Raw genomic sequence first — 22884 nt, forward strand, 5'->3', positions numbered from 1 at the left:
ACAGCCATTGTCTGCAGATCACCTGTTACATGAGGACAAGCGCAAAGGCCCAAGCCGCATAAAGGAACAGGCTGATTTGCGCAGTCTGTGTGCTTGTTCCGAACTAACAGCTGTTATGGACTTGAAAATCCCGCGTGTGGGGCTGGAAGGACTGACTCCTACCAGTGGGAGTTGGGGTGATCTCTGGTAAGCCTATTAGCAAGCAGACAAGTTATTTTGCCACACTTATGATTTTCTCTGTTGTGCTTTCACCTTGAGGATAAATGTGCTTGCTCAGAAAGGGCGAGGTGGTATTTGCTAACCGTGGGCCATTACGCTGTTTATAGCCTCTCAGGGGAAGGCAAAGCAGGCCTGAGTAGGCAGTCTGACTTGCTGGGGAATTCACAGTGTAGGCAGGAAACTATGCAGCTTGGACATATCCCGGTCAGGAGGGAGAGAGGCACGAGTTTCCACCCAAGAGCTTAAAGTGGGTGCTTTTACTGGCCCACAAGGGGGAAATACAAGCGCAGTTGCCCTGAACTGTGACACCCCAGTAAGAAAAGATCCCACCTCTGCATTCTCCCATGCCTGGGGAGGGGCACTGCCACCTGGCTCACCCCACTGCCTCGCTTACCATAGAGTGCTGCCCCTCTCCCCACCTCTGCCTCTAGCTGTCCACGTCAGCCTGCTGTTGGCCCCTTTGGTGTCTTCTCCCCCCAGGAGGAGGGAAATGAATGGCTCCGCGTGCCCGCTCCAGCTTTCCTGCCAGTGACTATCCCTACCACACACTACCTGAGCCAGCAAGAAGCACTTTCAAGTAGAAACCCCAGTTAATGTTCTCACCTTGAAAAAATTCATCCTCTCGTTCCTGGTAATACTTGGGCAGAGGCACTTTGCTCTTAGTCTGGTTGAGGATGGTGGTGAGGACCCTGTCTAGCGCTCTGGTCCCGTACTGTGGAAAGGAGAGAATAGTCACATGGGGGTGGGGAGCAGCTCTGTCCTCTGATCTCACTACACACTTTAGGGGTGGAGAAGGGATCTTGGATGCTGCTTTCCCAGCAATGAGTGGGAAGCACGTAGACATCCTGGCAGATGCTGAAGTAGATGCAGCCACCAGAGGCATGTCCATAAAGAACCTGATGGATAACTAATGTGTTCGGGTACAGACCCAAGTCAGGTAGCTGGTCTCACCCATGAGTCTTCTTCCAGCCCTATGAGAGGCAAGGCCTAAGCACAGGAGGGAGAGGCAGTGTGCCTAGTGGATGGGATACTGGTCTGGGACTCAGGCAACCTGGGTTCTCTTCCTAGATCTACTATTGGTTTGCTGGGTGAACTTGGGCAAGTCACCCCCGGTATGTGCCTCAGTTTCCCCACCTGTAAAATGGGGATAATACTGACCTCCCTTGGAAAACACTTTGAGATCTGCTGATGAAAAGCATTACATAAGAGCTGGGTATCATTATTATTGGGAACTGATGAGGTCCTGGCCCGAACCCAAATTCCCTTTGTACATGTAGGCAAGTCAAGCAGCATCTCTGCCTCAGTTTCCCTGTACATAAGACCAGGATACACCTCTCTCCTTCCTGCAGGGTGTTATCATAGAATATCAGGGTTGGAAGGGACCTCAGGAGGTCATCTAGCCCAACCCCCTGCTCAAAGCAGGATCAATCCCCAGACAGATTTTTACCCCAGTTCCCTAAATGGCCCCCTCAAGGATTGAACTCACAACCCTGGGTTTAGCAGGCCAACGCTCAAACCACTGAGCTATCCCTCCCCCTGTATGAGAACTGAGGTCTCGAAAGCTCTCTTATTATGCTCTCCGTAGGTTTGTATTTTGTGCCAAAACCAAGAGCTTTGTTCCCAGGGCTCACAAGAGCAGATCCCTAACCTGCCATGACCTGTCAACCCCAGCACTGGCTCTGGTCATGCTCAGTGTCCTACCACAGGGGTGTGCTGGTTATTTTAAGCTTGCTAAACGACCATGCGGAATTGCTAACGGTCACCTTATTCTCAAAGTTGTACTTGCTGAGGTCTCTGGATTCAGTGGCTCTTCTATCTCCGTGAGTTAAGGCACCCTGGAAGAAGGGACAAAGCACAAAGCTGTTCAGAAAGGTCGGGGAAGAGACTCACTGGGAAAAGCAACTGCATCCATAACAAAGCTCAGTGAACCCCTGATTAAAGACTGACTCCTAAGGGGACCCCATGTCAGAGGGCTGTATCTGATCAGCTTCAACAGCGTGTGCCAGGATTGTTGAAGATTATCACAAGCCAGCTCTGGTGTCTGGAAAATGCCACTTTTCTTCCAGATATCTGAGGCACCATGTGCCACCCGGCTGGCGTGTGAGACACCATGTTCAACCTAAACACAGTGATTAGATTACACGCCACCTATATTTTCATATGCAGGTTTTTCCCTTAATTTGAGCAAATAATCAGGGAAGGACGGTTTAAAAGTAGAGCAAGTTTCACCAGAAGTCAGTACATAGACATGCTAAGGGAAGACAGCGAGGTGCTAGTATATTAACACTCAGAGATACTCATTAGAAATGATGAAACACTGAACTGAGGCAATGACGGCTTATGGTCATTAAAGAGTCTATTTCCTTCCTGGAAAAGAATGGGTGTTCACTCCTGCCTGCTGGGAAATTCCAACATCCCGATTTATAATCTACCTCCCCGAAATTCCCCTGCCATCTCAATTACGTAGAGTATTCTTCACTTCCTGTTCTGCCGGCTGTTAAACAGCTTCCTCGTTTCGCAGTAGAGGTAGCTGCACGTCAGCCCAGGGTGACGCAATCCCTCGCCTGAGTTCTATTTGGGACCAGAGGTGCCCCAGACGCAGAGTCATTCGGAAACGTTCACAGCCAGCATGGGTTTTATTTCTAGCCATCCTCCGGGGCACTTACAAGGCTCTCCAAACGTTTCGCGACGATGGACGCGAACCTTCTCTCCCCTGCCAGCTCAGAGATAAGGAAGACGTACTCCGGAGCAGAGACCTGGTTCGATCGGTGCGTTCGACCTGGAGAGAGATGGGGGTGAATGACGTGGAAGCTGACACGATCATGGGAACAGCTGCTGAGAAGGAAGTGGGGAACACAGACAAACAAGGCAGCTTCCCTTAGAGCACCTATCGGCCTTGAAACCAACCCCAACGCTTCTTTTCTGGGGAGGGGGGACATAGCTTCTCTCATCGGCTTTGTGCTGCCAGACCTTCCCACCTGGCACTGCCAGAGCAGGGCTGCTGCCCTGACCTCTCCAGGATCACAGCAGGGTGGCCAGTCACAAAATCACTCAAGTTTTAAAGTGGAGTCGTACATTCATTTCCTCTACTGCTCTTGTGAGGAGAGGGCTGGCTTCACCCCAGGCACAGAGCATGGTCGGGTGCCATGCTAGCTTCACACACACACAACTCTGCCGATGCATCCCAATCCTGGGTGCACCATGAGCTGACACTCCAGTCCAGCCCTTCACTTCCCCCTACACATGGGCAGCACCTCTAGTTATTCCAGTTCAAAGGTTCTTTGGCATTGACAAGTGTCCCCTACGTACCAAGATGGGACCCAGAACAGGATCTGGGGGGAGCAGCCAGTGCACCAGCCCAGTGCTCTACTCCCACAGATAAGCTACCCCTCCCCCTTTATCAACTACACCCCACCCCAAGGCAGCTCTGCATCTTTCCCTGAAGGAAAGTTGATCACAGCTGCCTTGTGCCTGGACGGGTCCTGGCAGGCTGCATGAGCCCCGTGTTACTGGGGCTAGCCCTTTGTGCCACTGAACACAACTGGACTCCCTGTGGCTCCAGAAGGCGGCCAGGCGGGTGTTTCGTTTGCAGGGCTGCTAGAAAATCACAGGGCTGAACTACACCCTATAGCCGATGAGCAGAGGGAGAAAGTGACTGAGAATGTTCGGGGCTTACCAAACTGCTGTATGGCTCGGTCTGCACTCCAGGGCAGTTCCAGTGTCATGTGGACCCGGCGCTTCTGGTTCCTCACCCGCCTGTCTGCTTGGAGAGAGATCCCTGAGCTGGAGGCCTCGGAGATTATTGCTACGAGCTGAGAGAGACACAGCAGGAGTGAGGAGATGCAATGGTATTCTCAGAGATCTGGGAGAACGGCTACATGGAAAGCAGTCAGGGGCAGGCCCAGAGAAATCCCAGGACACAGTCTGTCCTGACCCACAGAAGGCCCCCTGCCTCCGTGTCACTTCCCGGCAGGTCAAGCCAGCACAGTTCATATTCGTTTTATGGGCCTGAGGGGTTGGCACAGCTGTCTAGTGCTCTGCCCAGCTCATGTAGAGATCTGTATCCTTGGCCTCCATCCTAGGGCCAGCAGGGTGTTCAGACCCTGGGGCAGGCAGTCCCACAGGACACTCTGCAGTGCCCCCTCTGGCCACTGCAAGAGCAGCATTTCTAGGTTCTACAGTCACGCCCAGCTCTCCTCTGGAAAGCGAATGGTCAAGTGCCAGGCTTCCGGGGTGAAGCGCAAAGGGACTGACGGAGACAGGCACACACATCTGGGGCAAGGTAGTGACTGCAAGGTCCCATCATGCATCTGGGATAGCCGCCCACAAGCACTATGCCAATCCATAGCTTCTCCAGTGTGCAGCTGCAGGGGTCTCTGGTTCAGAGCCTCATTCACCTTTTCCCCACTCATAAAGCGCTCCTTCTCCTTCAGGTTGACGTGGTCTATGGAGAGGCCCTGCTCAGCCCGGGACTCATACATGACGGAGCCGTCAGGTCTGCTCACCACCCGGCCTTTCCGGCCAGTCATCTACATGGCCGCCAGGGAAGAAACAAGTCATTAATGAGAGACAGACAGAGTGGGGGCGCAAGGGTGAAATGGAGCATTTGGGAAGTAAATGTTATGGCAGACACATGGGCAAGGGTCTATACTGGCCAGACCTGGAGTAATAAACTGCTTCCGAAGGGAATTTTTGCCCTGGAGACTACTTTTTACAATTAGGGAAACTGAGGCAGTGAAGTAACTAGTCCAAGATCACAGTAAGGAAGTGCCAAGAGCACAGTAAATAAGTAGTAGGGAGTCCCAGCCAGTCCTGGATTGGGAAGAAGGGGGTTACAACCCAGGGTCTCAAGGTGAGGAAGATAATGCATAAAGCATAAAGGGGCGGGGATCCCTCAGGGAGCTCCTCCTACCCCGCCATCACACACTGGACAGGCATGGTCAGGAACTAAGGCCATGTCTACACTAGAGACCTTATAGCTATCCCAATGCAGCTGCGTTGCTGTAAGATCTCCCGCGGAGCTGCCCTGTGCCGACAGGGGAGAGCTCTCCCGTTGACATAATTTAACCACCTTCAATGAGGGAGTAGCTGTCAGCAGGAGAGCTGTGGACACCAGCGCTTCGGTCGGCGAAACTGATGTCGCTCAAGGGGGTGGTTTTTCACACCCGAGCGACATACGTTTTGCCGATGTAAGCAGTAGTGTAGACATGGCCTTAGCCCACAGGAGCTATGATGTTAGCCAGCGGCCCGCTCAGATGTGAACCAACCGTGGGGCTGGGAGCACAACTCAACCTCTCCAAGGGCTGGCATTATGGCCCCCTCTAGTGGTTGAGCTGCAGTGTCCAATGCCAGGCGACCATAATACGACATACCTCTGCCACGTACTCCGGGCCCCCAAAGTGATTAATCAGCTCATCCAAGGTATTGAGAGGTAGCTCTTTGCCCAGTGCTTTTACTTTTGATAGGAGGTCCTGTTTCATTTTCTCCACGTGTTCTAGCACTCCCGGGCCATGCACATCCTTCTGGGACCCTGGCAAGTGCAAAATGCCTGCAATGTTGAAAGGTGGGTGCTTAGAGTCCAGCCAGGGGATGGCAAGGAACACAGCAGCCACAGAGCTTGGGACCAGTGTGAAGAAGAACCATAGAGCGACCCAGATTGAGGCTCAAGAGAGGAGGGGTCTGATTGAGAGAGTAAGGACTGCTGCTGGGCGTGTGTTGATGAGTACGTAGCAGGACAGATCTCTCACGCAGGCTGGTATTCTACACTCCACCCCACCCCCCAAGTCTGACCACAACTAGGTATAAATCAGCTACAAGCCAATCACTCTATTATACAAACGTCAGTTTGCTTTTAACGCGGGAGTGGGGACTCCCCCACCTGGGCAGTGCAAGATAGACAAGCAAGTCTGCGTTAGCCTGGAAGTCAGAAGTGTGCAGGTACCATTTCCTCAACCTCCCTAAAGAGACGCAAGGACCGGCTCTGAGCTGGTGGGTGCGACAGCCGGCCAATCCCTGCCAAGGAAGCATGGCCACTCCCACACAACAGGACCCTCACTGTCCCCGGGGAGACACCATGAGAAACGCCTGTATCAGATTTCAGCGCCGCTGTCCCACGTGGGATTACATCCATTTGGAATGTTATTCTGCACATGTACGAGACCAGGATAAGCCCAGACCCTTGTCCCCTGACCTCCCCCAAATGCCTGGCTTGTCCCTGGCCTGGGAAGGAATTAACCCCAGCGCACCAGCCTGGCTCACCTCTGTCTTCAGGTGTGAAGCCGTTGTAGGTTTGTTCGACAAAGATGACCTCGTCGTTGTCGAACAGGGACTCCGGGGAGGAGTTGAAGTCGCTGTCCAGCCCCACCTCCGAATCAGTGCTGCTGTCGTCGCTGATCTTGATCACGCCCGCCATGTCGTACATGCCTTTCAGGGCCTTCGCACAGCGGCCTTTCTGCTTCCCTGTGAGGGAGAGCGAGCCGCATCAGCGGGGGGGAGAGGGCCCGCGGGGCAGGTCAGCACAGAACAGCAAGCACTGGCTCAGAGAATGGAGGAGAGGTCATAGGGAGCTAAGGTTGCCCCAAGCGAAAGGCAGATCAGAGAGAGGCAGACGTTTGGGCATGGGGGAAAAAGAGAGAGAGGAAGAGCGAGCCAGTCTTTTACCAGGGCTGAAGACGGCCACATGGCAATGTGCAAACTGCACCTTGCTCTCACCTGGCCATGTGTTAGCAAAGCAGAATTGCAGCTACTTTCCTCTTCTCCCCTTGTGGGGAAAGAACCCACAGGCTTAGCTATCCCTAAAGGAAAATCTTTAGGCAAAGAGAGGGGCTGGTGCATTGGTGTTTCAGGAAGGAAAACCAGTCGCATCAGGACTGAATTCCCAGCACAGTGAGAAATGCCCCAGCCATGCAAGACGTTACAGGTCCGTTGGTCTCAGCTGGCAGGAAACCCAAGCAGTTGGTGCTCAGGCAGTAGTTTGCCTGGGCAATCTCTGTAAATCAGCCTTTACCACTCTCTCCTCTTCCCCCTTTTGCCATATCCCACTTCCCACATGTCACCATGGGCATGAGAGCTAGGATCCAGCCTGCTTGCAAAGGAACCCAGCACAGAGGGAACACAGGTGGTACAGGAGACAGTTCTTACCTGCAGCCGCAGCCAGGAATAGGGTAGATAACTGAGTATTTTCCAGGGCACCTGCCACCCTATATGTAAGGGGTAGAGGAGAAAAACCCCTTGGCTGCAAGAGGGCCTCAGATGTGCAGCTGGGAGTCTAGCAAAATCTGCCTGTCAGTCTAGCAGTCTGCATTGCAGGGGGAAAGGGCATGGCTACTGGGCAATCCCAGGGGCTAGGAAGTGATTTGGTGGAAGGGAGGTGAGTTGCGGGGGGAAAAGATGACATGGAGAGCTGTAACTAGCGACATGCCTAGGGTGAGAGACTGTAGCAAGGGATCTAAGGGAGGGCAAACCCAAACCAAGGCAAAGCATGAAGTGGGGAAGGGAAAAGGAGACGAAAAGGCTGAGTAGCTGGGGCGAGGCGGAAAGGCAGGAGGTCAGACGTTGGGCGGTGGAAGGCGGTCTTACGTTTTCTTTTAATGCCAGTTCCTTTTTCTCTCTTTCTTTTGGTTGAAGGAAAGTGCTTCTGAATTAGTGATAGAAAGACGCCTCTGAAAGTAAGATGCAAAATTTATTCTAGCTACCAGGAGTAGGAACATCTACTGGTTATAATGTATCAATGGGTATTTAAGAGATCGATATATTTAATGGGAAAATGGGCTAAACCAAGCATTCTCTAACTGTTAGTGAGTCCTGAACAATTATCGATTAGTACAGCTTGGATCTGAGGAATCACAGCAACTCAAATGGAGAGGAGGAGGCTGCATTTCACCAGAGGGTTCTGATGGCAAACAGCGCGAGTGAAACAAGAGAGCTTGGCTCGCTCCAGCAGGACCTCAGCCTTATAGCATGCACACGGAGTGAATGCTGTGGTGAGAAATGCTCTCTGCTTTAGACTGCCTGCTACTCCTGCTGAATGGAGGCAGCCCAGCCGTGCCAGGGAGCTGTTGCAATATAAACACAAAATGCCATGGGCATCACGCGCCCATGGGACAGGCCAAAACAGCACAAACGTCAGGGTAACTGAGAGCAAGGTTTAAGTGTGACGCTCTCTATGTTTGGAAGTTGTTACTGCAAAATCCAGTACGTTCCAACATCCAACATCTTCTCTGGGTGTTATGTGGGCTAGCGGTTCCAACCCTGTGCCATGTAACTGACCTGCCTGAAATGGCGGAGCCTCTGGGTCACGGCTGTCTAACGAACGTGCTTTGATTAACCTAAAGCAGAACTACTTGCCCGCAAGGTAAAGGCCAGTGACAAAACATGGAACACACTGTGGGTCTAGGTGGATGGAAAAATCGGAAGAGGTGGAAATCAAATGGATGCTTTTGTGGGCTGTACTGCAAACGAAAGAGTAAATGCTTCAATGCCGGCTGGATTGGGAGGGACTGGGCCCATGTGCAATGAGGAGACAGCGCTAAATGAGCTTGGGCTGAAACAAATGTTGAAAGCAACAGCTGAGAGGTATGGGCATGATTCCCACCTGCTGTGAGACGGGGTATTTGGGGAATAGAGGAGGGGCTCTCAGACCAGAGTGGGAGTTAAACAATACCTATTATGCGGTACTGGAAAGGCCCTTTGCCCTCAGTGCTGGACTGGCTCTGGGTACAGAGCTGAGACCCAGAGAAGCCTGACGGTCACTTTGCTTCCTTCAAGCCAGGATTCAGGTTCTGAGTCTCCTTGCCATGAAATCCAGTTTGCTATTCTCCTGACCATCTGTGTTTTCTCCTTCTCCTCCACTGAAACCCCATTAACAAAGTTTTCTAGACTCCCCTGCACAAACAGCGAGCAGTCCTTCCCTTCTTGTTTTGTCAGCAACTGCTCCATTGCAAACACACTCCCCTAAGAGCACCCCCCTATTGCTGAAGGGCTTCAGAACCAGGAAGTTGCAATCGAACACCGTGAAGCAGGCACATTAGGAGATGGTACTGCCCAGCAAGTGAACACCTGCCCCGCAGGAGGGGGACAGAGCTGGCCAGCACAAGTGGTCACTAACAGCACCACCTTTGAACAAGGAGTCACGAGGGACCACTAGGATCCTCTACTACTGTGGTTCTCAAATGTTTGTACTGGTGACCTCTTTCACATAGCACGTCTATGAGTGCGACCCCTCTTATAAATGAAAAACACTTTTTTATATATTTAGCACCTTATAAATGCTGGAGGCAAAGCGGGGTTTAGGGTGGAGGCTGACAGCTCACAATCCCCCATGTAATAACCTTGCGACCCCCTGAGGGGTCCCGACCCCCAGCTCTACTATGACCTCTTCTGGCCTGTGTTAGGCAGATGTCCAATTCAGATCAGAAATCAACTTAGCTGTTGGAGCCTGACTTGCTTCAATTCTACAGCAGTTAACAAGCGAGTATTTGCTCTGGGGGAGTGGGATCATATCTGGACCGGTGCCTCTGGCGTGGCATAGGCCAAAACTGAGATACCCTGGAAGAGCAGGGATGCTTGGCACTTCGATAGCTCACACCAAGTCTAGCTTGCTCCAGTTGTTTTCATCAGCAATAAAAACTGATGCAAACAAAAATAATCTAACAGCAGCCCTGCTGATTGCACAGGGCCTAAGGAAATGTAACTCACCTGGGTCTTATCCCAGTCAGGCAGTTTGGCTTCCTGCCACCTGATGTGCAGGGTTCATGGAATAGGGGATCATCTTCAAAAGCACCTAAGTGAGTTAGGTGCCTAAGTTTCATTGAAAGCCAAGGATTTAGGCTCCTACAGTGCCCAGGATACTTTGGAAAATGGGACTCAGTGCTTTTTAAGATGTTCCTCATCGTCCACAGCAGACTGTGCACTGGGTACAGTCAGCTCTCAGATTAACTGATGTAGAAATACATAAACCAAACCACCACAAACTAGTGCATTACTGGGACAAGGCAATCTAATGCAATGTTCTGCTTTGGACTGATGCTGAAAGACAACATTCTTGAAACCAGGATTTCTGGTGGGACAAAAAGAGATAGTCCAAAATCCTGGGGTGCCATCTCACCTTCCAGCACGTCTGTAAGATCTCAAGATCTGTCTCTGAATCAGATTATCTTGCTCACTTGTTTTTAATCCTGTACCTTTAAAAATAGTTTTCCTCTTTTCACAGTTTTGAGGGTTGCATTTTTCAGAGTGGGTGAGATGGAAGTTCCCACAGAAATGCGGGTGCGCCTGTTGTGCCCATGCAAACCTGCATCTGGGTGCACGAAGCAGGCTATTGCACATCTGGTTGTCCTCGTGTGCCCGCCATTACTAAAGCTGCATGTGGAAGAGCAGGAAAGGCCATTGCACTCAGATTTCAAGGCTCTCAGCACATCAAGTCACTTTTGGAAACAGTGTTTTAAAACAGTGTCCTCTGTATGTGAAGCTCATTTAGGGTTCGAGGAATTGCATTCACAGGACCACAAAGTGCAAGCAGCCCTGGTACAGAGCCCGCTTCACTGTGCCTTTGAGCCTCCCCGGATTCCTGCCCTTCAAAGCACAAGGGGGTTAAACTCACTCTGCAGCGGAGACAAAACAGTTTAGGTGCCCGTCATTCTCGTCCAAGACCTCCCTGGTGCGAGCTTCGCCAGTGGACTGGAGCCCGATGACAATACACTGGGGAGAAATCAAAAGGGCAGCATGGCCGTGTGTTAGCGAGATGAGGTCATGCTATATTTTGCCGGGCATCAACACTCAGCAAACCATTATCAGCTCCAGAAGAGATTACGTTTCACGGTTTGCCAGCACCTTCTACATTCAACCCCAACTCCTCCCAGATACACACAGTAATATCTTGGCTCTAAAACTGGGCTCCCGCTGAAGCCTCTGTCTCTGAGTGCCTGAGGTTATACACGCAGCCACGATGTTAAGAAACATTGTTATGATGCTTTATCATTACAACTAACTGATTTCCCCAGCATCTCTCTCTGCCCAGTCAAATGAATGCAATGCCAAGTGTATTTAACCATGCAGAGTTGGAGAATCCAGGACATCTTTCAACTCTAACCCGACTCAGAATGCTGTTTCAAGTACGTTTGCTCATGTTTACCATAAAACAGTGCCAAGAAACATCAACATTCATTCTGAACTATGGGAAATTAAACACTTGAAATCCTGGTTTCACCTATGGAGGCTAGATGCCTTTAGGTCAAGGATATAAGAAGATATATGCTGCCTTTTCACTGCACACAATCACGGACTAGTGTCCAAGTGCATGAAAATACCCTCATTCCAGTCTTTTACCCCACCCTCCTCAGTTTGTACAGAGGTTGTGTTCTCTACAACGCATGTCTGGACCTCAACATTCAAAGTGGTTTTATTCTGCAGAAAGACACCAGGTGTCAAAGATGACTATCCCCAGCGATGATTCACCTGAATGCCCACGCATAACGGATGTCGTTGGACTAACGCTTATTGACCCTTTGCACCTGGTTTCTAATACCGTACCTTGTCCTTTGCCAGCTCCTCCTTGGCAAGCTCAACGAGGCGTCGGACTTTAGCAGCAATGCAGAGATATTTGAAGAAGCGCTGATGAGCTGACCAGAACTGACCCCACAAGGACTTTCGAGACTCCAAGCCAATAAAGTCAGCCGCTTGCTGGAACACCACCATCGCCTCTGCCCACTGAAAGCACACACAAGAGGGCCAGGTTAATACTCCAGTCCCTAACTCATGTCACCGTAACACATAAGGTTATTAAAACGATCAGGGCTTTGAATATCAAATTTATTTTCCCTATTTATGCTCTTTGTTTACTTGTGCTTCATTTAGCTAGGACAATGAAGGGATGGTCAATTTCCACCTTCTGCCTCAGCCCAACGCTGCAATGTCTGAGTTGCAAACACTGCAAGGGAATTGTTAAATCCGAGCAAAGGCCATTTACGATGACATGAAAGAAGCAGCAGCAGCCACTGAAATATTTCTTTAAATTTTATAAGCTAACACCACCCATTCTTTTTTAAAAAAATCAAACCTAAATTTTGGGTTGCAGCTATTCTAATGTCCCATTACATCCTCCCATGTGCTGATTAAGGAGTATGATTAAACTCTGTTCTGCATCTCTACAGCACCTAGCACAAAGTGATCCTGGCCCATGACTTCAGCTCTTAGGTGCTACCACAATACAAACGATAATTAATACTAATGAGACTCTACCAGTATTCAGCACCTAATGTTTGAAACACACTAGAAAGTTGTTCAAAAATCAGAGTAAAAAATAAAGAGTCATCCGTTCTCCTCCCTCTGAAGACCTGGTCGTACACACACATATATATTTCATATATACACAGACAACAGCAAAAGCAGACACCCCCCCAGCCCCACCTTGCATACGAGCCCACCAGAAAAATCAATCCACGCCAACAAGTCCTCCGTCACAACGTCAACTGAGCTGATCAAGTGACTGAATGAGCCCCATGCTCTTGTTAATGAGGCAGGAGTTACATGGATTCAACGCCTTGAGTAAAATATTCCTCTTCACAACCCCCCTCCACCCCCCCCCCCAGAAACAGAACACAGGATTAGACAGTAGCCCTCTGGGGAGGAATGTGGGAGGCTGGGGATCTACAGAGAAACACTGGCTCACCAGCTGCGCTGCTTTGTTGTAGACAAGCTGGTGCGGCCGCTCCAGTGGGATTTCCTCGATCTTGAAAGTGACTCCAGAGAAACTGAGCTGCCTGGCGATGTACATGCCGCTCACTTTCATGTCCATAGCCACAATTTCCATTGCACCCACACCCCTGCGCAGAAAGGGAGGGAGGGGGAGGAGAGAGAGACACAGCCAGTTGTGAAATCCCTTTCCCCTGCACAGTGCCCGCATGGAGTAGGCTTGTCTGGAGATTCAGAACCTCTTGGAGGTTTTGCTTTGGCATCTTGCTTAAGTGGTCTTCAAATCATAATAGACTGGACCGCACAATCCTGGCATTTGCATAGCAGGCCTTATCCCCATTTCACAGGTGGGTGAGTCACTTCACCTTTCTGTTTTCCCACACCCTACTGAGTCTGTGACCGAAACAGAAAGAGTGTCAGGGGCCTGACTGTAAATCCCCTCTGCTAACCATCACACTGCATTGCTTTCCTCACTGCCTGGCCCAATAAAAAAATCATTTTTCCTTTTATTCTGCAGAGATATTGGCAGTTACTGTAGCATTTAACACCCGTCATGAAATAGGGACAAAGCCTTCGCTGTAAGATTTGTGGGATGGCTTGGAATGTATTAGCCAGATACATTGCATATCACAAGGGAGCTGAAACGACACAGCCAGTAAGCTACTGGTTCAAAGCCAGTGGTTTTTCCCCAACCCAAATGAAGGCTGTTGCCAAATACAGGATTAGTGGAAGGGAAAACCAGAAAGGTCTCCCATGACCTACCTCTTTTCAATTGCATGGAGGAATTCATCAAACGCTCTGAAAGGGGTTCCCTCCCCCCAGATCCCTAGCCGGCTCATGTAAATCATGTTTTTTGGCTCAGAGGCACCTGTATGAAGAGAATGTGCTATTAGCAAAGACACAACTATAAATAGTTTTGCCTCAGGCAACCTCTTCAAGTGACGGGCAGCAGGCTTCAAGTGAACCCTCACTCTGGAGAGCTTAGAAACATATGTAAGCATTTTAAAAAGGAGGGTTATTCCTCACACTTCCACAGTGCCTTTCAGCAGAGGCTTCAGGGAGCTTTACAAACGCTAATCCTCACAATACACCCATCAGGTCAGCGTTACTATACAGATGAATAAACAGGCAGAGGGAAGTTAAAGTGACTTGCCCAAAGATCACATGGCAGATCAGTGGCAGAGTTGGGAACAGAATCTAGGAGTCCTGCTTTGCCGTCCTTTGCGTTAAGATGAAACACGGGATTAGAGCATCTGATGCTTCATCACACCCTCTAGGAGCGTCCATTTCTGCTGTTTAAAATTGAATTTTACAACATGTGTTTTTTGTAACAGCCCCATAGCAGTTAACCTGGGCTATGGACATCTTCCGCGTGGGGAAGACTGGAGCATTGGGCAGCTTCTTGCATGTTTATACCTGGGGTCTTGGGAATGACATGGGACAGACTCTCACCTGTGGCACTGGCGTAGACGACCCTAGCTCCAGGCAGTTTGTTCTGAAGGTCCAACACTGCTTTGCCCATTTTAGTGGAGCTGGCATTTTTGGCTTTGTGGCATTCATCAAACACAATCTGCAAGGGAATGTTCGTCAAGGAGAAAGGACGCGCAGTCTGCTACGGGAATACAAATAAATACTAATGCTGATAATGGCTGGGCGAAGAGAGAAAAATACTATCCACGTCCCTCCAGTGGAACTGAACCTCCATCAAACATTCAGCGTGTGGCCTTGTACTCCACTCTCCCCGGGCCCCGGCTTTCCAAAGTCTGTGGTAAATCTCCACCCTGTTATTTCCTATTGAATGATGCCCCACTACCCGAACACAGGCCAAGGGGGATGAAAGCTGAAAATGCTTGTTACTCAAATACACCCCTGACTCTCCCCGTGCTCACCCGCTGGCACTCTCACTGGGGGGATTTTCAAATGGGCCTCAGTAACACAAAGGCTAGTGACTTTTAATGGGAACTGTGCTCCTAAATCACTTCGATTTTTTTGAAATGCCCACCCGTTCCACAGCTACACTGTTTTCTGGAGAACTGAGAACTGAGAACTGAGGGCTTCCCCCCCCCGCCCCCCCACGCCCGCTCCTTACACCACTGGAACATCCACCACAAGCCCCAAGCGGATAGCCGTGCTCTCGGTGATCTTTGTTCACTTTGGAAGCACAATTACAAGCATGTTGCTATTTCTCTAGGATACAACTCCGTCGAAGTTCTCCCTGCACCAGTCCAAAATCTGCTTTAATCGCGTCCTGTGCTGTCCGCCTGCCTGGCTTTCACCAATCAGAGCAGAATAAGTGGCAAACAGGACTCCTTCTGAGGTAGCTGTGTCACCATATTTAATCTACAGGGGAAAGGAAAAAGAAAGAGGTCACTTACAATGCTATTTATAGCTCATTTGATTCCATCCCCTGTCCAAACCCAAAACTGGTGAAGGCAGATGACTTTTTAATGTGACGATACAGGGCGTACACATCTGCTTTTTATAAGAATTGCCACATCACAGAGCCCATATGGGAAGAGAGTGGGGAAGAAAACCTGGTAATAACTGACTTCTTTAATGCTAGTATTTGGCACAGAGATGCCATGATGAGGGGACTTTAAATTCCTACATATATCCCTCCAATCGTCAGCATGTGCGCACCTCCGCATGCATTTTAACGAAGAGTGGAAACTTTACTTGGACTTCAATTTCTTGGCTGACCGAAGTCACTTAATTCTTTTTAATCAATGGCGTAGAATGCTTAAACTGTTTTTATTTTAAATATCCTCTCCTCTGGTTTGTTTCCTTTTTTAGAGATGGCTTCCTGTTTGACTGAGGGGGAGATTATTGTTTAGCTTCCAGGACCATTAGACTTCATCTGTAACTAAGTTAATTATAGGAAGGAAAAAGATACCCCTCAATTTGAAGAAAGTGCTATTCAGAGCCCTTTAGATTCTGAGGACACAGTGGGCTCAATGGACTAATTGGCTGATTTAAGAGGTTCTGACCACACGCGCATTCTATTGATTTAAATGGGAATTGTGGGGGCTCGATGCCTCTGAAAATCAGGCCACAAACATTCTGAGAAACTAGCAGGCAGCTTGACAGGTTCAAGCTGGTTGTGAATGATCTGGAGACTAGAACAGGGGTATGGAATATCTTGCTGAACAATTACTACTTAGCACTGGCAGTTTCCTTTAAGTGGCAATTTAATTTTCATGCCTGCTTGACACTGACCGTTAAAAGGAGATGGTTAAGAGATGCACTAACTTAGCTGGATTGAAATTAGATGCATGTTTAGAGAGTCCACAGCACTGCATGCTTGGCAGCCCCTACAGGGAGAAAACTTGGATTTGTATGTCCCTCTTCCCCAACAAGATCAGAAAAGGGCAGGCCCGCTGACAGGGGTCGAGGGCCTGGGCAATTTAAAAGGGCCTGGGGGCCCCCGGCCACTACAGTGGCAACCCCAAGCCCTTTTAAATTGCCCACGTGGGCAGCAGGACAGGTGCGCGCGGGGTGGTACCGGTGGCGGCAAAGGCAGCCGGGCAGGCATGTGGAAGCCCTGGCCGTGCCGGAAGAGCACACTCAGCCAGCGCAGGCGGCAGCAGCTCGCTAGGCACCAGACATGCAGACCACGTCCGCGCAGGCTAGGGGCCCATTGACTGTTCTTCCCTGGGGCCTGGAATTGCCGAATAATAAGGTCTTAACAATACAGCTGTACCAGGTCCAACATTTGCCATTACAAAACCACTCCAGGAACAATAAACATGATGCACACGCCACGTGGCCCTGCCACTACACTCGCGTTGAGCCTCTGCTTAGATTTGCAGAAATCAAAGTTCCCAAAGCAACACAGGAGCATCACACGTATGTAAATACGGCAGGAGAGTCTACAGTGGAAACAGCACAGGGCAAGGACAGTAACAATAACCAGGCCACTGATTGCTATTGTCTGTAGCACGAACACGACACGAAGGCAAGGACAGGTGAGTCACATGCTTTGTTTAGGATCATTTCACCTACCAGCTGCCAGTAATGGGCTTCCTCCCTCCCTCACCAAAAAAATGGTCTTGAATTCTTCTCCCTACCTTGTTTAAAGCATGTACAGGAATGTTGGGGGCATCAATGTCCTTCAGGTCTCTTTCAGCATCATACTTGAGATCATTGGAGACGCTGAACCTAAAAGAAAGCAGAGGAGCTGGTTGTTTTGAGGAGGAGACAGCCTGTGTAGAGTTTAGTGCACCTGCAAGTATGAGAGCAATAGTTCTGACTACAGACACTGGAGGTGTAGCAAAACTTCCCATGCACCTCAAAACAAGATACTACAGCAGCCTCGAGTCCTGAACAGGAACTGCCATTTGTGACAAGATGTGCAGGGATTCTGCACTACAAACCCATCTGTTAGGGGCTTGATTCTGCACTACACATGGCCAGGGATATCTCCCCTCGACTTCAAAGGGAGTAGGAACAGGCTCTAGTGTCCTCTCCACTTGGTCCGGGATTTGCCTCTCCAAAGTGTTGTACTAACAATGATTAATCCTCACATCTCCCCTGCAGTGTAAATCTTTTCAGCAGACAGGCACAGAGAGGTGGAAATGACTTGCCCAAGGCCACAGAGTGAGTCAGCTACAAAGCTGGCACTCAGGAATTCCTGGCGCCTGGCCTTAAGTTAACTCTCCAAGCTCTTACAGTAAAGAAAGGAAACTTACCACAGAGATTTCTTCCTGCCCTTCAGATAATTTTCAAAGATGATCCCGGCAACTGTCCTGCCCTTTCCAACCCCAGCACCATCCCCAATGAGGAACCCAGCTCGCTGCCCGTTGGGTAGTAAAACTTCATGTTGCTGCAAATTCAAAACCAGAATTAGGAATTAACCCTGATTCGCCCTTTGCTAGCACCTTTCATCTGAGGAGCTCAGAGCACTTCACCAATTAACCCTCACAGCTCCCACGGAGGCAGGTCTTGCAAACGTCTCAAAGTAAACTGAAGCCTGGAGAGTTAAGTGACAACACAGCGGCAGAGCAGGGAATAGGTCCTCAGGGCCTGATCGTCAGACATGCTGAGCACCCGCAATTCCAGCTGAAGTCAATGGGAGCAGAGGGCACTTGGCACCTTTGAAAATCAGGTCCCATGAGTCTTCACTCCCAGTCCCCCTGCTTTAGACAACACGCCCTTATACAACGCATTTCAAATCTGTGTCCAAATCCAATGCTTCCAAGTTCTATTTTCTATGCAAGAGGCTATTTGGAAACTCAGCTGAACAAGTTATTTAAGAATGGCACAGTGTATTTTTATTACTATCTGCCCATGGAAGAGAGCTGAGCAAGGTGGATCTGGCGTACCTGGCAGGCATAAACGATGGCCTCCAGCTGTAGTGCAGAGAGTAACCCGTTGTCGGCAACTGAGCTCGGAAGGGACAGGGTATAGGTAATGTCAGGCGGGGGAACGCTGGAGAGAGTGCTTGTTTCAACCACGCGGTCCGGGTGCTGCTTCCCAATCTTAGCTGGAAGGGAGACACAGGAAACAGTCAAATAACTGATGTTTGCACTTCTATGGAGCATTTTGTCCAAGGACCTCAAAGCACTTCACAAACTTCCCAACACCCGAGTGCTAAGCGTTATCCCCATCTTCCAGAGGGGGAACTGAGGCAAAGAGGTTAAGTGACTTCCCCAAGGCCAGTCAGCCAGCAGCAGAGTTGGGAATAGAACAAAGAGGTCCTGACGATATGTTTCTTCTAAACACTGCCCTTTGCTCCCTTTGGCAAAAGGATTCCTGGGAATCCCCAATATCACCAGCCCCCTTTTTTCCAGGGGAAAATGGAGATGGCTGAAAATCTGCTCGGCCCCACCCTCGATAAAACGCCACGGCCAGGTTTGCTGTTAAACCAGGGAGACCGCAGAGAGCGGAACAGCACACGGGCTCAGGTAAACTGGCCTGCAAAGCTTAGCTACAAAAATGTGCATGTGGGGGCTGCAATGCAACGCCACCGTCCTCCGCTGCAGAAACCAGGGAGTATTAGGCCGAGCAGCAAGGGCTCCGAAATCAGCGTCCCACATCGGACAGCGAGGCAAAACGAAAAGGCTGTCACGCCGCTCACATTTTGACGGTACATAATCTGCATAGGTCTCCGTGTGCCCCAACTCCTCTGTTTCTTCCTCATCACCTTCGTCATCCTCCTCCACAGGAGTTTGCGACTGAAATGACACATGATGTGGATTGAATATTAACATCCCACAGAGCTTTGGACGTGTAGTATTAGGTACATGCCAAGTACCATCATTTAAAGCCTCCCATCCCAAGCACACAAACTTGCCCCTCAACTTCAACTCGTCTCATTGATACAACACAGCAGCACAGGGCAAACTGACTGAGAGGGCCTCTCCCATGTGGTCCAGTAACTGTATTGCAAGCCACCTTTACAGCCCAGTCCATACTGTACTAGGGAGCAGTGATAAGAGCAGTTTCTAAGACGGTTTGGCTGGCCAGTGTGAGCAGGACCCAACTGTGCTCTAACTTGAGCTACACAAGGGATCGAAACCAGTTGAGAACACAGCCTGATCCCACCTACCGTGGGTGCCAAACCACATCATTTTAAACCAGAATAGCCTTTAAATACTGTTAGCTAATGTGGTTTAGAGCTCAATTGTAGAGGAAGCAGATATCACTCCCTCAAATCAGTGAAGCTCCAATGAGGGAAATGTAAGACTCTGTGGGGGAAGGGCGGTGGCTAGAGAAACATCTGACTGATTCTTCAATCATGGCTTTTCCAGGGGAGACCTTTAGCCAGATCTTTTTTTTCATATCTGGGTAAGTGCCTCGTGCCTGTTCCCGCAGAGTCAGATGCTCTTCCTCACCTGATAGCTTATGAGGAGTGGGGTGTTTGGGGGATGGTCTTCCAAACTTTCTAAGCCTGTGAACGGTCTGCTGGGAGAGAACAGCTGGAATAGAAAACACACATCTGAGAAAGCAGCTTTAATACCCATCCATCCAAACCAACAGTGACAGGTCATGAAAGGAAAGCACAAAAACAATCCACTTTTGTCCTGTGCCCAGGACTGAGGTACTTATGTATTACAGTGGCTTGATTTGCTCTGCATGCCTCTTCCAAGTTGTGTGTCACACGCACGCTGGAGAACTAGCCAAGATGGATATTTTCCCATGAAGAGTGAGAATGTTGTGTGTGTGCAGGCAGACATGGCGAGACGTGTGCTTCCTTCCACGATGCGAATGTGCCTGCAAGATGGCAGTCTTTCCTACAACGTCGTAACAGCCGCATGTGTGTTAAAACGGGTCATCTTGAAACGCCACGTTTGCCCTCAAACACTGAACTCCTCAGGGCGTAGCCTTGTCTTTGACGTGCTGTGTTTATTCACCCGCCTTCCACTGGTTAATGAATTATATGTACAAATCCTGCCACTCTCAGAGGATTTATAAGGCAAATATCCCTTTCAGCATCTGAATGGTGTTCTCAAGGGCACCATGAGTTCTCTCTGCAGTGGGAATGATTAAGATTGATCTGCATGCATGAACAGAAGGCTGTTTTCCTATCTGTCTTGGAAGCAGCTCTGTAGAAACCTGCTGCACCATTCCCGAAACATTGTGGTTTAAGACTCTAAAGTGGTGCTGCAGGTTTTCTCAGCGCTTCCTGCTCATTGGCACCATTCTGCACTGGGGAACTCAACCAGGAACCCTGGGAGTCATCAACCAATGGGATCAGACTGCAGTATGGGATAGCTGGAGATCTCTGGATGAAAAGTGCTACGTCAGAGCTCATTATTGTCATAACATCTGCAGGCACCAGACCACAACTAGTAAAGAGGGCTCCCAAGACACTTCCAGCTGGGAAGACACAATTGATGAGAACCTTTTTCTGGCTCTACACTACCAAAATCATACTGGAATTTCCTGAAAGGAAGAACAAAATCAAGCCAGCAAATCATGGAGTCTAAAAGTAATCAACTGCTCCATAAGCAACATTGCTTCCAATTTACAGTCAGAGACGGGTGCCAAGTCTATACAGACAGACACCCTCCAAAGGCAGAAGTGAGCCATTGGAAGGCCAGAAGCAAACACTCTGTAATTGTTTACTAAGAAAGAAAGCAAGCAAGCAAGCAAGAAATTGTCCTTCATTACTGGAAGCCTGAGTCAGATTTACCAGAAAGAAGCTGGCAGAGATGTTTCCAATGCCACGAAAGCTGGAGAGCAGGTACAAAAGTTTCTACTCAGGCGCTAGAAAAGACTCAGATCTCCTCATACCATTGGAATGGAAGGGCAGAGCTCTGACAAGGAAAGATGATTCTTTATTGCAAAGATAACCCAGATCTTTCCTTGACTCATGGCATCTTCAACGTATAAACCGTATAAGCTCAGATATACCAATATGGCTGTTGCGCACAGCTCTCACTGGTGCCCCTAGATCTTCATCTCAGGTGGAACAGTGTCCTAAAGAAAGTGGTGGACGTCCCACTGCTTGGGGCATTTAATAATAACTGGTAGCAGAGTCGGCTCTAGGCACCAGTGCTCCAAGCATTGTTTGGGGTGGCACTTTCCAAGGAGCGGCACTCCGGCTCCTTTTTTTTTTTATTTTTGGCTTGGGGCACAAAAAGTCGGGAGCCAGCCCTGAGCAGAGGTGAGCTGCGGCGGTGGGAGGCGCGGGGAGGGTCGCAGGAAGTAACCGGGGGGGGGGGGGGGGGAGGGAAGGAACCACTCCCCCCCAAGCTCACCACCACCTCCTCCCCCGAGCGCGCCGCCACTCCGCTTCTCCCCCTCCCTCCCAGGCAAGCCTGGGATGGAGGGGTAGGAGGGGAAATGCAGTGCACCCGGGGGAGGAGGTGGGGCCGGGGATTTGGGGGGGGAGGAGGGGAGGGTGCGCACGGGAAAATTTTTTTGCTTGGGGCGGCAAAAAACTTGGAGCCGGCCCTGACTGGTAGAGACATTAGAAAATGTACACCAGGGAACAATCCTGCAGCGATAAGGAATTGGACTGGATGATCTAATAGGCCAGTTCCCACTCTAATTTCTACAATTCCTCCCCTTCTCTCTTCCGATCCACCCACTAGTTTACTCCTCTCTGTAACATATGTTCCATGTAGGAGAACACTGTGTAAAAGATGTACACTCCACATATAAGAACAGAGGGAAGAATGCAGGAGAGACGCCCACTTAATAAAGCAACTGACAACTGCATCACTGAATCTTCATTTTATTCAATTTTTTCCCTCCTTACCATATTTTATTTCCCTTTTGTGCCTGTCTCACTAATACTACAATAGAAAATGAAATTGTCAGTTGACTCCTCTCTGTATAAATATTACTCCTCTGGATCTGGCTGGGAGGAAGGGTCTCAGTTTTTAAAAAGTGCCGTGAATGATCACCATTACTAAAATGCATTGACTGGTCACGAAAACGCCACCTGCAGGCTTCAAAGGGTTAATCTTTGCTTTACTGATTTGAAGAACTCAAGGGGTTCTTTTGAAATGTTTGTGAAAAATCATATTAGACTGCAATGAGTATTTTAAAATGACATTTCACAATCCCCGGACAAATTATGCAAGTGTGTTTTGTCTGCTGAATGCCTAAGATATTTTGCAGGGTGGTTTTCCTTCCCACTGTCCCTCTTCCTGAAATGATAAAACAGAACTAACGTGTCGTTATAAACGCCTCTTCCCCCTATTAGTTGTAACATCTCATCCGGGATGGGCAAATAAGGCCTGTCATGGAGTTCATCTATTCCCCCTTCTCAGGGGTGTAGTCAACCACATTTTGAATGGAGGCTGTATATACAGCATATGGGATCAGAGTTTATCAGTGAAGCTTAGAAATGCAGAGTCTAATTGTGAAGTGTTTCCCAAATGTTCTTCCTCTCACGCTGAGTAGGCACCCTCCCCCACTAAAAGGCAACAGATGTAAAATTGAAAAAAGGAAATGCTCTTTACGTAACCTATCATTCGCTCGTGGAACTCACTGCCACATGACATCATTGACGCAGAGAGCTTA

At 49.5% G+C, this 22884-nt stretch overlaps 1 protein-coding gene across 3 annotated transcripts in view; it reads right to left on the reverse strand.

Moving 5' to 3' along the window:
* Positions 1–22884, reverse strand: part of SBNO2 (strawberry notch homolog 2) — a 111821-nt gene that overhangs the window by 10970 nt on the left and 77967 nt on the right. For 2 of the 3 annotated variants that reach the window (XM_054013625.1, XM_054013627.1), the window contains 19 exons: positions 19743–19826; positions 18986–19082; positions 18231–18391; positions 17598–17731; positions 16977–17067; positions 15106–15249; positions 14362–14479; positions 13672–13777; positions 12887–13040; positions 11749–11925; positions 10820–10917; positions 7798–7880; positions 6478–6678; positions 5592–5767; positions 4617–4748; positions 3896–4031; positions 2886–2998; positions 1983–2054; positions 823–931 (listed from right to left, as the gene is read on the reverse strand). In XM_054013625.1, the coding sequence (XP_053869600.1) occupies positions 823–931; positions 1983–2054; positions 2886–2998; positions 3896–4031; positions 4617–4748; positions 5592–5767; positions 6478–6678; positions 7798–7880; positions 10820–10917; positions 11749–11925; positions 12887–13040; positions 13672–13777; positions 14362–14479; positions 15106–15249; positions 16977–17067; positions 17598–17731; positions 18231–18391; positions 18986–19082; positions 19743–19826 (2386 nt within the window). The remainder of the gene's footprint in view (positions 1–822; positions 932–1982; positions 2055–2885; positions 2999–3895; positions 4032–4616; positions 4749–5591; positions 5768–6477; positions 6679–7797; positions 7881–10819; positions 10918–11748; positions 11926–12886; positions 13041–13671; positions 13778–14361; positions 14480–15105; positions 15250–16976; positions 17068–17597; positions 17732–18230; positions 18392–18985; positions 19083–19742; positions 19827–22884) is intronic. The other variant, XM_054013626.1, reaches the window with a different exon arrangement.

The sequence above is a fragment of the Malaclemys terrapin genome, chromosome 24 (assembly GCF_027887155.1).
Source record: "Malaclemys terrapin pileata isolate rMalTer1 chromosome 24, rMalTer1.hap1, whole genome shotgun sequence".
NCBI lineage: Eukaryota > Metazoa > Chordata > Testudines > Emydidae > Malaclemys > Malaclemys terrapin.